Here is a 14,367-nt window from a genome sequence, read left to right on the forward strand (position 1 = left end):
GAAACTTAATTATTTGACATTAGCCAATGCGATCGGCAAATTTCCGCAAAAAAAAAAAAAACTGAAATTTTGTTCGAGATTTCAGATCGACTTCCAGTATTGTCCGCACAAGTTCCAATGACAGCTGCTCCGTGCGCGCACACAATTGGGCCACACATTTACTGGCCATTCATGCAACGCCAAATAATTGTAGCAAAACCTCGCTAAAACAAAATTAATCCATCGCGAAGTGAAAGGATATTAGTCGGGCATGATTAAAAATGAGATATCAAAACCATCGTGTGTGACACACGACAGCTAAAAAGAAACTTGTTGCTTTAATAGGCGAAATTAAAATATACTCTTCGTTATGGTATAGGTATATATATACGTTATATTAAAAATGAAAGCAAGCTGATAAAATTCCGAACAGATCCACACTGGCATCCAGAACCTGTGAGTAGAAGTAAAAAAGAGAACGCAGAGATAAACGTTTTTTTAGTGCATGTATGCTAATCGCACTCGGCAGAACGTACAATGTGGTCATTGTAAGCTCAGACAAATTTTATTATGCGTCGATGTGAATCGTGTCCAGAATCATTTGTGTGCGTTACACATAAAAAACAAAAAGAAACAATAATTCCCTTGTTACGTATTTCTTTCTATCGAAACATATTATTCATTCGACGACAACGCTAAAGTAAAATAAAAATCACATCGTTGATCTAATACTTACGCAGAAATCAAATTGTGCTTGTCAAAAAAAAAAAAAACAACGATGATAAATTACGAATAAAAGTCTAGTGCTAAAAGATCAGTATTACACACAAAATAATACATTTACGTGGAGATTACGTAAGCATTTAGTTTTCAATATATATCAATATATAATATATATACTTATATACATACATTTATAAATATATATGTACGTATATATATCTGTATATGTAAACGACATTCGTGGAAGAGAAGCGTAACCAATCGTAAGAAGAAGATAACGTCGAACATAAAATTCATAAAAAGCTATTTTAAGACAAACAATCGTGCACCATTCGAAACTTCTCTTTATAAGCGAGTGTACATCTTATAACTATGAACACGATATCACCGGAAGAAAGGTATGAGTATGTCTCCGATCTTTAGTTTTTTTATAGCTAATATTATCCGGCGAGAGACGCAGTTCGTCGACGGATTGTTAATGGTAGATCGAGCAGGTCGATCCCCTAAGGATCAAAGCGTGCGCCAGTACACATCACCCGCAGCATTAATCCAATCATGCTGCTGCTGAATTTTTTTAATTTTAAAGTTTAAAAAATGCGTAGTCCCTGCACATTTTGGCGACGATAGCTCCGCTAGAAACGATTAATAAAAAAAAAAAAATGGCTGCTCTGCCTGTTCTGCCAGTAAGTAATAAGTTACGTAAGCTCACGGCCCCTCAACCCCACCATTCGCATTCCAATTGCTTTGAAATCACTTACCAGAAACTATCTTGTTGGCGTCGGCGATCGCTTTCTGACGTTTTTTGTCCGGATCGTCCAGTTCGTCGCGCGACTTTTTGCTCATCGTGTCGGTCACGTGACATTTGTGCTCAAGGTAATCAGCCATCATGTCGCCGAGCTCTTTCTCGTCACTCACGTATTTGTCTTTGATGGGGGTCGAGGTTCCGTTGAATACAGTGCCGTTTGTGATTGTGACGTGCTCTTTGGCTGTGAAGTGCAGAAAATGCGTAAAAACAGGGGAAACACACGAGAAGTAACACACAACAAGCTGATGTGAACCGGTTGCATGACGAATATATACTAACGGATGTGTGTGGTGAACGGTCGCGCCCGACAAAGCGTTGACTAACATCGTTTTTCCTAAGTATAAGCGTGAGTAAAAGTGGCCGGTTTCTCTATGTGTAATCGGTACAATTATAACAGCACACGCTATGTGTGTGAGACTTGGCGTGTCATCGTTCATTCAGACATTTAGCCGTGTGACATCACAGTTTCAAATGCAAATTTGTCATATAAGAAAATGTGTAAGATCGTGAATAGTATGTGTGTGTGTGTGTGTGTTGAATTATTTCTGTGTATGTCTAATATAATAAGAAAAAGAATCGCAATGCACAAGAGCGAGTAATATAAGAAAGTAATTTTTACAGAAAAAAATTTACAAGTAACACACTCACGTTTGTCTTGCGCAGCGCCGGTGACACTGAGATCCTCGACTGACTCGGAATCCTGAAACGAAGAAAGAGAATTGCACTCTATCTTGGCAATTAAATGAGAATCCCACGCTTATGGAAACGCAGAAGATCTCGCGGAGTAAATTAAACTGTTACGTATAAACGTTCCGACTATATTACGGCATAAAAGATTATGAAAGATATCAAACGTGGACGGATTGTATCTTCCTTAATTGCGCGTAATAATAGCATGCGAACAGAGAGATAACGAGAACGAAGCAATAAAATATAGCATTTTTCTATTAAAGACGTTTTAGCATAAGAGAAGAATTTTTATCAAGAAATTTGCATCAAGCGCGTACCTTCATCCTATCGGGTTCTTCGTAATCGGGATCCATTTTAGGATCCATGGTCGCATCACGGCGAAGTGATGTGTTCCTCGACGGTCCCAATTCCTCTTTCAATGAATCAAATCCTGGCTGATCTAATCTGACTCTCGCCACAGCCTTCTCTACGTCGTCAGTTACCAGCTCGACGTTGAAAATACATTTGTTCACTATATCTTCTCGTCCAATCTTATTTAAAGCTTTTTCTAACGTATTTCCTACGAAATGAATAATACAGCGTGATGGTTTTTTAATATGTATTTAACGCGTATTTGAAAATGAGTTTTTAAAAAATTTTGAAGTTGTGACGAAATTGTGAGATATGATCGTATGCCATTGGCATTTAGGTATATCATAAAATTTTGTTTCCTCAGTTTTTTTTTTTTTTTTTAATTTTCGCACGAACCTGAATGTATTGGACATCGAGGACGCAAGCAAGGGCCTCTCCGAAATATTAAAAGAAGTTCGCTTGTGTAATGATTCTGATTTTCATATTCCTGATATAAAGTTATGAACATATTGTGTTCTTCTTTTTTTATTTAATTTAATTTTCTATTTATTATCAATAAATTTCTTGGCTATTAATTATATTTTAATTTTTTGTTAGAAATAAATTACAAAAGAAGAACGTTATTTCAGCAAAAATTGTCGGAGAAGCGTCTGTCGAAGATGATTTCAGATTCGGGCCTTGTGATTCGGCGATTTATAAAAGCGACGCAAAATAAAGAAGCGACTCGGAGAACACACTCCGGGGTCTTTAATCACTTTCACCGCGCGGCTGTCGATCACGTACTGTGGAATCACGACCGCTTGTTATTTTTGCCGATTGCAGAAAGGCCGCGCGCGAGTTACGTGCGAGTCAATGCCGTTAGCGAGAAGGAGAGGGGAAATGGTGCTTGTGGGACTTATGTCAGGCATAATAATGCAAAGTGAGATCATCATCTGCGCTGCTAGAAGAGATTCCTCGCGTCTGACTCAACTATAGCGCGCGTGTTTAATTGACCTTGTCTAAGAAACAGGTTTTTTAAAAGTCACCGGGGCGAAATCGCCGCAATTTTCAAAAGTTCGCACATCGTGTCGTTTTGAAGCGGAGTTAAAGTAAAGCGCAAAAAAAAAAAAAAAAATATGTGCGAGAACACTTGCCTGTGGCTTTGTTTCCGTTATTCTGCCAGATTTTGAACATCGCGGCAGCTTGTTGCGCGGGTTTATCCGGATATTCTTGTTTGATTAAAGCTATGTCATTGGGTGGAATATTCAGCTCTTCCGCCAACGGCTCCCAATCCTTGTCCAATAGATTGGCGATGTCCGTCAAACGGATGGTCGCTCTGTGTATAGCATCCGGTCTGCCTAGAAGTAAATATTTACCGCGCAAAGTCAGAGGTGTCGATAAAAAAAAACAAAACAAATATTGTCAATTCTCACTTTCTTACATAAGCGCGTGTTGCTGCGTATTATTTTTTTTTTTCTACGTACTTATTCCGCCGTCGCGCAGAAAACTGTAGTTCTTGGACAATTCCAGCAAATCGAGCTCGGACGTAGCCGTGTCCGGAGAGATCTTCTCCGGCAGCAAAATATTTAACGTGCAGATCGGCGTCTGCGGCAATTCGCCCCTCGGAACTTTGGGCTCGCTCATGAACATAATCCGGCCCATCATGTCAGCGGCGTCCGGGTCCTTTATTCTCGCGGTAAACGGCACTCTATTTTCCTTGAACGCTCTAAACGGCAGCTGAAGCTGCTCGCCGGTTTTCAGAACAGGTACGAGATTGCCCGAGAATTCCATATATTGAGTTTTTCCTTCCAGAACCTGTGTTACGCGACAGACAAAACTTACGTGGCGTTTCACGAGTCCGCAGATACATCACCATACGTTATTATGCGTAGCTTTAGAATTTTTTATTACGCAATTAACATTTTTATCGTCGATTAGCATTACCTCGACATCTCTGCTCTTTGCAACTTCTGTGAAGTGTTCCTGATTCTCTAAAGTTTTATCCTCTTTGTCGTCCGTCATGCAGAACACGCGTAATCTCGCTTCAAGCGGGTCTACGCGTTTCGCGAACACCACGAATCTAAAAAGCGCGAGAGTGAGATAATCGTTTCCTGTGTGTAATGTAATTCGCTCTCGTTGTTTTGTTTTTATTTAAGTGTGTGATTACGTGTTCGCGAACAAAAACGTACTTGGCCATGAAGGGCACGTGTGTCGCGTGCGTGTAGAGTTCCGTGGCCATTTTCGTGGCGTCCGAGATGTTGCGACAATCCATCAGCCAGAAGCGCGCGGAAACTGTGGTGGTGAATGAGACGCAATCTTTCACGAAGGTCAACGGCGTCGAGCCTGTAACGTCCTCCCAGACTGCCCGAGTCTGACCCCCTGAACGACATATATGCCAAGTCCAATAACATTATTAAAATATGTCCGTGTTGCAAATGCACAAGTAGCAAAAGTGAAATATGTGTGTATATATATATGTGTGTGTGTGTAAATAGTTTTGCACGATCGAGATTAAATACGAACAGTCAATAATTTTAATATAAAAATCATCTTACAAAACAGATTTTTGTTGTTTTAAGTAATAATTGTTTTTTAATAACCGAAGATAAAATTGTGACAAATCTGAAGAAATTTTAAGGCGCATTTAAAGACGATCGTTGCGAGTGCGTTTTTGTTAGGTGCTTTTTATTAAATATATGTAAAAGTAATATGACAGTGGAGTATCGACCGCATGATAATGCTAGAAAAATAAAAAAAAGCGCTATTATATATGAATTGTGTGTAGAAAGCAATCATAGGTGTGTAAATTTTTATAAAGCGATATAAAAATGATAACAGTGAAGAAACTCAAAAAAAAAACTCAACGTGTATTTGTCATAAGAAATATCGTTTGTAAAAAATGACCGTTAATTGACCAAATAAAAAATAAAAAACAATTGTGTACGTCTTTATAATTTTTTTAAAAAGAAAAAAAAATATATACAAAGATTTTACGAGTTATTGTAAAATTATAATATTGATACACAAAATATATTTTCAATAGATTCTCGCGATAAACTCAAAAAATATATATATATATATATTCTCAGTGTATATGTAATATATTTTATATTTTACTGTGTATCTTTTTTTGAACTGTATATAAAACTGGATGTATGTATAGATTAATAGAGAGAGAGAGAGAGAGAATAATATCAACAATCTAAAATTATATATCTCATGAGCATAAATTCACGTGAGTTACAAATTACTAATAATATCGAAGCGATTACCAGTCAAACGAATGTGCTGAAACAAAAACTTTTCGAAGTTAACGCTTACAATGGGCTAGGTAGTAAAAATGTTATCTACGCGCATTAATTGATAATCCATACCTAAATGACTCAATCCTAACAATATGCAAGCATTAACAATGAATCACAACAAGATATGTATACAATAATGATACTCAACGAAATGTTTTTTTTTCTTTACTATGAAACATGCAGCTACCATCTCCCTTTTAAATCTCTATCCGAAGGTCCTCGGGACGTTTGTTCTTCTTCTTTTTTCTTTGTTTTTGCTTTTAACAATACGTACGTATAACAGTAAGAAATTGTTTACAAAAACAAAACATAACGTCTCTTACAACATAGGCAAACATGTATGTAGATTTTTCTTATCTGAGTGAAGAGACCCTCAAAACATTGAAATATTTTTACACTAGTGCAAATCACGCACAAACTGTTCACCATACTAGAGACACACACGAGTTACATAAAGTGCCACTACCATTTAAGCAAAATATCTTCGTGCAATGTACTCGACTCCGTAGTCCCGATGACCTGAGAACAGGCGAGATAGCCTACCGTTCATGCCTATACTAAAACTACTAGTAGATTGGTATATACTTGAATGCGCAATAATATATAAGTTCGACACAAGAGCGTACACCGAAGGTGTGTATGCGGCGTATACATGTATATATAATATCAGTTTCAGTAGCCGTGTTTTTTTTTTGTCGGTAAGAGATTCTCCAGTAAGACGGTACGCTGCTCTACAATGTTACGTGCAAGCATATATTACCAGTTATGCTGCACAGAAGTCGCAGAGTCGGCGCGTCCCCGGAGTACTGATTGATCATGCCCTTGTTGGCCGCCTGCGGCACCGGAATAGTCAAGGTTATCGGTTTGTGGAACTTCCTTCGTCTCGGCTCCACGGTAACGATGGGTGACACCGCTACTCTGTTCCCGAGTAACTTGGCGACGAGATCAGCCGGTATAGGATGCGCCTGCACAAGTGCGTCAATAACAGAAAGAATTAACAATATATCATTATGTTGGTGCAAGTCGCAATTATTTTTGCGCCAACATAATTTATTGACAAATAAACTAATATTAAGTAAAAATTAAAAATATTAGATAAAACGTAAAAATTACGTCGATTTTTCACAACGAGAACAAGAAAACGAAGAAAAATACCTGTAAACCGACTCTGATCTTCTTTGTGAGTGCCGCTTGCGGGAAGATAGCTTGCACCTGTGGCACAGCGGACGACGACACGGTTCCGCCCTCGGGACCAACCGCATGAACCTCTTGCCTGATGCGCGACACTACCGCGAAGTAATGTGGAAAATCTACAGTGAGTATCCTCACGATTCGAGACGTCTGGAGATCCTCCAGCTGGCTTAACTCTAGAAAAAGAAAATATACAATTCTCATTGAGAGCATGTAAGTTAAAATTTACATTTCGTATACTCTGACAAGATAAATAATTTCTCTAAACAAAAAAAAAAGACATCTCACCTTCTCCCTCAAAGCTCTCGTTAAGCACGTCCTGGACAGCCTCCTCGCTGGCTTCCAGGGTGTGCTCGCGCCAAGTCTCCCCGTTGTCCGACCGTAGAATTACGATTTCCCGTTCTTTTCCGCGCAGCGACGCGAAGTGTGGCACCTCTATGATAACAGGGCTGCGTAGGGAAAAATTATATTTGAGAAGGATCTGTTTTCCCAGGGGAGGAGTGATAAAACGTATCACTTCTTGCCACCGCAGTAGTGTACATACCCTAAGAATTTTGCACCCACGGGGCCCAGTTCGAGGATGCGGCTGGCTAAAGCCTCTCCCTCCATCAGGGGGGGTGGATTGGTTAGTTTGTCCCTTCTCAAGTACCGGCACGTGACTCTCATGGGCATCGCGGCTTTGCGCGGTGGAACAATTACGCGGACGCCACTGTGTCTGCATCCGCGCATTGCACCACCTCTCGCGTCCACCAGGAAGGAAACCAAAAAGCTAGACAGGAGATTTCGAAAGTTTAACTCGGAGTTAACGACGCGCCGCGATAAGCCATCGGAAACATTGCAGAAAAAAAAATATACATATACAGGTTGACTATCATAGATACAATCAAAGTGTCTATCTTATTGTTATATAAAGTTGCTTTGAGAAAAAGCTCTCGTTGAGAGAGCTTTCAAACTACTACGACTATATTCACACACTGATCATAAAAAAAAAAAAAAAAAAATACAATAAAAACAAATTTTTGTATTTACTGCAAAAGAAATTTTTGTAAGGTTTTAGAAAATTTATCCTATACAGTATGAAACTTGCTTTTTACGTAACATGTCTAATTAATAAAATCTGCGTAATTACTATAAAGATATATCTGATCAATTTGACGAAAGATTCGCGACGATTAAATATCACAATAAAATCAAAAGGATCGATTTCGCATAAATATACAAAGTTTAATATATTGATGTCAGTCACAATGCACTGTATTTAATCGCTCACGCGATTTGAACGGTGCAAGAACAAGTATGCGAAGCCGGGAAGCAACATTTTCCAGGATTTATGTAAAACTATTTAAGCGTGACACGTGTGTCGAAAATTATCGGCGAGATAGATATAGTTTGTTAAAATCTTGCAACGCGATGCTACATATACGCATCGATCGCGTTAATGTCGTGACGTCGTCATTAGATTACGTGACATGTATCTCCTAGGATGGATATTAGTAACAGTATAAATTCAGTATGATATGGTACTTGTCAATTACCGTGCGCAAAAAACAAAAAGACAAAAAATACACAACAATTTCAAATAAACGATCAAAAGTAAACTTGCGACAATAGAGCTACACGAGAGGTGTGAACGACAAAAAAAGTGACAATAAAAAATAAGTAAATAAAACAGCTATCTATCTAAGAGTCAAATCTCTATGGGTATGTAGAGTTTTATACAATCTGAACGAGAAGTGTGTGTGTGTGTAGAGAGAGAGAGAGAGAGTTTACATGTGTGACAAAAAATAATACAGATAAATAAAACAACTACCTATACACAGAGAGTCAGATTTATATAAAAATATATTTGTCTGTTAGATGAGAGTGTGATGTAGCAACAAGCGCCAAACTAACGAACATTGAACGGTGGAGGTGTCATCTAATTCGATTCAAAACGAACTGGGTCCATTCAATTGCTCTCAACTACTACGGCAATGCCAGGCGCGCTGAGAGGCCGTTCCGTTGATGAGTCTATAAATTATTCACAAGGAAATTGTGTAATGCACAGCGAACACGGAAGTCGAAACAAGGACGTCATATTTTTCGACGCGAAATCGCGGTATCAACGGCTCGCGCGAACCCCGTCTCATTTAGAGACAATCAATTTCTTTAAATTTTACATTTAATTGCACGCGTGTTTAGATTGAGACGCGCATCCGTCGTACGCACGTTTGTCGAATAATTCGCATCGTCGCGTTATAAACTTCAGAGAACTTCAATAATTTATTATCGAGAGAAAAAGAGAGACTCTGCTGTTTTATTCATCACTCGCGCGTTTCTGCGACGCGATAAGGTCCACGGAGAGAGAGAACACGTGCTTGACTTCTGAATAATCTTTTTAACGAGTTACGCATTCGCCGTGCAATACGATATATGCTTCTAGTGATAATCAAGTCAGCGGGGCTACGAGGGAGTGGGTTTGTGCAGTGACAGGCGCGCGCACGTGTACGTGTAGTGACGATAGGAAGAAAAATTAGAGAATAAAAAGAAAAAATCGAGAAAGGGGGGGGGGGTGTAATGTAACATGGAAAAACTGCAGAAGCTAAGATTGAAGAGAAGATCACTTACTTTCTCCACTGTGGAATTCTGCGAGTAGCGCAAATAAAATAACAGAGAGGATCGGGAACAAAATAAAAAACGCGTTAGTATCCATTCGTTCATAAATATGAGATGATGAGATGACATAATTAAAGAGAGAGACAGATGAGATTGCGATATACATAATATATATCACTAATACTGATCACATTTCTGACAGATTTTCGAATACGTATTCGGGTTTCATAATCAGCACGATTATTTTACATCACAGTTCTGATTCTCTCAACGACGTCTCGGACGAGAGACGTCAATTTTTTTCTTTCTTCTTTTTTTTTTTTTTTTTTTTAAATTTTTACCTTTTTTCTTTTTTTTTTTCAACTCTCGGTCAAGCTCGATCGTCGCTGATCACTTCGAAAACCCGCAACTCACCACACGCAAGCTACTTCAAAACATTGCAAGTGTCTCTAATCGATACATGACTACGCGAAACGAGAGAAATATAACAATAATAATTATGTATTATAGTAGAGACGTCACACACACCATTCACGCTCTGCGAAAAAAAAAAAAGACAATTGTACATTTTCGAGGGTGTGAAACTCAAAATACAATGGCACAATCGAAATCTGTTGTGAGAGATTCTCAATTTCGCGCGCATGTAAATCTGAAAAAATTCATATTTTTTTGTTGTTAAAAAAGAAAAAGAAAAAGAAAAAACATAGCGCGCGTATTCAAATCACGCGCAATTAACGCAACAGATTCCGCCGCATTCGCGCGAACTAGCTTGACTCTTAATTAAATACAAGAAGAAAATAAATTATACAAGAACATCGACGACAGCAACAGCTGTTGCAACGTTGAAATCTCCTACGCTCTACTGTTCAACAACTTGTGCGTTGGACGAACGATTCTTTTTTTTTTTTTTTTTTCAAAAATGTGCGCGCTCTCCGCATCGTTTCTTTTCGTAGAAAAATGTTGACAACTCCGTTTGTCTCTGAATAAAAAGCGAGATTTTTGTTACTATCAAGCGTTATTGGTAAAATTCTCGATGTCGGACAATGACGTTTGATGTGACGTCGGCTCGAGAGAGAGAGAGAGAGAGAGAGCGGCGCGTATTTAAAACGCGATGGGAGAGAGATAACATATAAAGGATATATATGGTGTACCTGTCCCTCCACATTCCTTGTCCTTTCGGCACGGTACTGAGGGCTGCCAGCGAAGTGCATAGGGACTCTAGAGACTCGCTGTATCCTCGGAAAAGAACCGATTTTCATTATCACGACAACACGGATCTCTCACGATGTCATGCTTCTCATGCTGCTCTCGCTCGCACATATATAATTCGCACACTCTTTCTCTCTTTGCATCCATGGCATTCAATTTTTTTTTTTTTTTTTACAGATGTAAGTCTCCAGAAAAGAGAGAGATGTTCGATGTGTGCTCGTGCAGAAGAACAGACTATAAACGTTGCTGTTAGATATTGTTCGTTACGATAGTCAAGATTTTTTCTACATGAAAGAAGAGAGAAAGAGAAAAGACACGCGGAATTTTCTCTCGCGGAAATTCACCACGGCGATTTGTTACGAGAGAAAGAGACAGAGAGAGAGAGACATTCTTCTTCAAAAAATTCGATCACACAAATCAAGTCAAGTGGTTAGTGGAGAGAGAGTCGCGGCGATAAAACGAAATTATTCACAATTGTTGTCAAAGAATCGTTCATCCACAAGTGAAACGTGAAGGAAAACCAAAAAAAAAAAATAAATAAATAAATAAACGGCATGCTCAACAACTAAGTCGTATAACTTTGGCTAACGAGCAAGCAGGCTGTATAACATCAAGCTTCCTGTCGAGCAGACTGAATGACTATGTAGATATAAAATATAATATATATCGCATGTATGTTTCTCCTATATCGTCTCAACATTTAAATCCAAACCAAAACTATGGAGCAACAAAATTCGCTAGAATACATGAGTGTGGTTTTCGACGCTACGTTGTGTTGTGATATCATTTGCGTGACTGTTGTTCTGTCTTCTTCGCGATCTAAACGCGCGAGTTATTGAATTACCGACGCAATGTTCTTCAGAGAACATATTTCTCAATTGAGAAATCCTTCCATTGCGTGCGCGCACGCGCCACGCTAAATTGTCTTCTTACGCGTCGCGAACAATCGAATCTATATTTGCATCGGCCGAGGATTTTTAATTGTGTTAATTTATATCACGCGCTTGCAAAATCTAGCGAAGAGATTCAGAAGAACGCGATCGTGCGTATCCTCCTCTTCGCGCGCAAACGCAAATTTACTTTCGCGCTTTCTTGAAAGAAACTTGCGCGCAATTTAAATTATCTCGTTAACATCTTTTCACCGATAACACTTAATCTCTGATTAAATATTTATTTGTACCCGACTTTTTATTCCGCCAAAGAGATACACATAATCTCAATTCGCGCGACATTATTTGAACAAAAAAATATCGCGATTGGCGCTCGTGCAAATATTTGCCTCTCTTATTGCCGAAGAGAAAAGAAAAAAAAAAAGAAAAACAAAGATAAAATTAACACAAGAGACCGATAATCGTACGTTAAGGGTTAATCACAGCGGGGAAAACTTTCACCATCACACACCGTATATATATATCACACTATAATACACATCATTATTGTTTCGCGGCATCACAGTACAGTGTCGATACGGCGCGCGATATGCACACCGAAGGTGCAAGGTCGCGTGCACGCGGGATATCGCATTTCTCGCAATATTGGATAACGTTTGTCTATATAGTGTTTCCCTCACACCTGAGATTTCCCTCAGTTTTTGCAATAGATAGAAGTTGCTGCGTGTAAAGCTGAGCTAAAATTTTTACATCGAAATGTATTTCAGAAAAAATTCTCTCATGTGTCGTATTATTATGACACGCGAATTGATATACGCATTTAAAATCCGAGATAACTCACTGAACAGAGTAAATAGATAGTTTACACAAAAATTTTTATTGCACATAATAATTATTTCGCATTCTACCCCCTCATGTAAATTAATTTGAGATTTTATTAAGACAATACGTGCGCGAAACATTCCTCAAAAAATGTAAAACGCCCGATCCTGGTGGATCAAAAACCCTCAAAATAACATGCATTGAATTTTGTACAGAGAATGTCGTGATGTTACGTCAATTTTTTTTTTTTTTTTTTTTTTTTTTAATTTATACACTTATCAACTGTATAAAATCTCACGGCAAACCATGCATATATTCTGTCAAATTTATTTTCTGTGTACACTATGTTATTACTGATAGAGATTCAAATAGGAACAAGTAGAAATACTTTGTTGATTTTCAATATTATGTACAGTGCAAGAGAGATTTTTTGTTTTTTTACACTATTTGTACAACAAAGTCTCTTAATGTAATTGTCAAAACAACAAAAAATTAAACTATTATCATTTTGATATCATTTATGTCACTCTCAAAGGTAACAAAAGCGAACATAGATTGGAAGAATACGTACCCGACATGCACAGGATGCCTGTTGATGTCAACATTGTCCGGCTTGAGATTGGCGGCGGTCGTACGCTGATAGTTTTCTTTCGTAATCATCTCTGTTATAGTTGGTGCTAGAAAACACATCGTTGTCATGCAAATTAAAATTGATTTACCGAGAGTGATCTAATCTCGTCTATAACAACGCGATGCGGCGTAAATCGAATATGAATGATAAATCATCGAATCATCATTTTAAACGCTAATGAACGCATGTAGATTTTGTTTTTCTCACATATTTTGCGCAGTGTCAATACAACAACTTGCAAATTACCATTGAGATTGTATAGACGAACAACTTTCAATGTAAAATTACAATCCAAATTGTGTGTATAATAAATCACGTGTAAATACGAAGATAAAGATTTCGTCTAATTGTTATCTAGAGAGTTGCTAAATCAAATAATAAATCTATCTCACAAAGATCTCACGAGAGAAAAAGCGCGATGATCTGAAAACTAAATTAATCTCTCTTACGTGTGTGTGTGTGTGTGTGTGTGTGCGCGCGCGCGCATGAAGTTGTTCGAACGGTATGCATAAGAAATACGAAACGAATAACAAGAAAAATTAATGCGTACCTGCGGAATGTCGATTGTCCCTCTCGTCGTCCGTCACGTTCATGCGCATCGAGTCATCCGCCATGGATTTCATGTCGTCAACAGTCATGTAACGATACTGCTGTTGGTCGCTGAGCATCGGATCCTCACCTGCAGTAAACATCAAACGAACATGAACGAAGATGAACGACGTGTACGCGAAAGAGAAGAACTGCGTTCTCTTGCATTTCTCTCTTCGGTAGTAGAAGAGTATTGACGAAGTTTTTTTTTTTTAAGATGAACGGTACACAAAACATGTGAACGTCGCAGAGGATTTCATCTACAGAAATATATGCGCATATAAGTGAGAGAATTATGAGTATGAGAGCCTGCAAATAAAAACAGAAACCATTGCCAAACACATTATTGTATAGTCAAAGCCGAAGAAGCGAGAGATTTGCTCGTATTGGTGTTTTGTGTGAGGCGTCGTCCCATTACGGGCTATAAAAAAATGACAAACGACTTAAGAATGTCCGATAAAGAAATTAAAACAAAAACTGCAGTATGTGTGCTGACGAGAGATTCCGTTCTGTTGAATTTAACGTCGCAAAAATCGACAATAAGTACATAATAAGTCATGAACGTCAATCTCGCGTCGATCAGAAGTGTATTTCGAACCGTGTGTTCAG

General features: G+C 38.4%; 1 protein-coding gene across 18 annotated transcripts in view; it reads right to left on the reverse strand.

Moving 5' to 3' along the window:
* LOC109863641 (ankyrin-2-like) overlaps positions 1 to 14,367 on the reverse strand; it is an 81,147-nt gene that overhangs the window by 27,080 nt on the left and 39,700 nt on the right. For 15 of the 18 annotated variants that reach the window (XR_002251371.1, XR_002251369.1, XR_002251370.1 and 12 more), the window contains 14 exons: positions 13,721 to 13,849; positions 13,111 to 13,216; positions 10,770 to 10,847; positions 7,568 to 7,792; positions 7,312 to 7,472; positions 6,988 to 7,199; positions 6,593 to 6,797; positions 4,717 to 4,906; positions 4,472 to 4,607; positions 4,012 to 4,342; positions 3,682 to 3,885; positions 2,515 to 2,756; positions 2,156 to 2,207; positions 1,461 to 1,688 (listed from right to left, as the gene is read on the reverse strand). Coding sequence is in view for 15 of the 18 variants with exons in the window: in XM_020443998.1 (XP_020299587.1) it covers positions 1,461 to 1,688; positions 2,156 to 2,207; positions 2,515 to 2,756; positions 3,682 to 3,885; positions 4,012 to 4,342; positions 4,472 to 4,607; positions 4,717 to 4,906; positions 6,593 to 6,797; positions 6,988 to 7,199; positions 7,312 to 7,472; positions 7,568 to 7,792; positions 10,770 to 10,847; positions 13,111 to 13,216; positions 13,721 to 13,849 (2,499 nt within the window). In the remaining 3 variants the exon portion in view is untranslated. Of the gene's footprint in view, positions 1 to 1,460; positions 1,689 to 2,155; positions 2,208 to 2,514; positions 2,757 to 3,681; positions 3,886 to 4,011; positions 4,343 to 4,471; positions 4,608 to 4,716; positions 4,907 to 6,592; positions 6,798 to 6,987; positions 7,200 to 7,311; positions 7,473 to 7,567; positions 7,793 to 9,630; positions 9,649 to 10,769; positions 10,848 to 13,110; positions 13,217 to 13,720; positions 13,850 to 14,367 lie in introns of all 18 variants that reach the window. The other 3 variants (XM_020444004.1, XM_020444008.1, XM_020444003.1) reach the window with 2 other exon arrangements.

This window comes from Pseudomyrmex gracilis, unplaced genomic scaffold, assembly GCF_002006095.1.
Source record: "Pseudomyrmex gracilis isolate BER0280 unplaced genomic scaffold, ASM200609v1 scaffold_11, whole genome shotgun sequence".
Lineage (NCBI taxonomy): Eukaryota > Metazoa > Arthropoda > Insecta > Hymenoptera > Formicidae > Pseudomyrmex > Pseudomyrmex gracilis.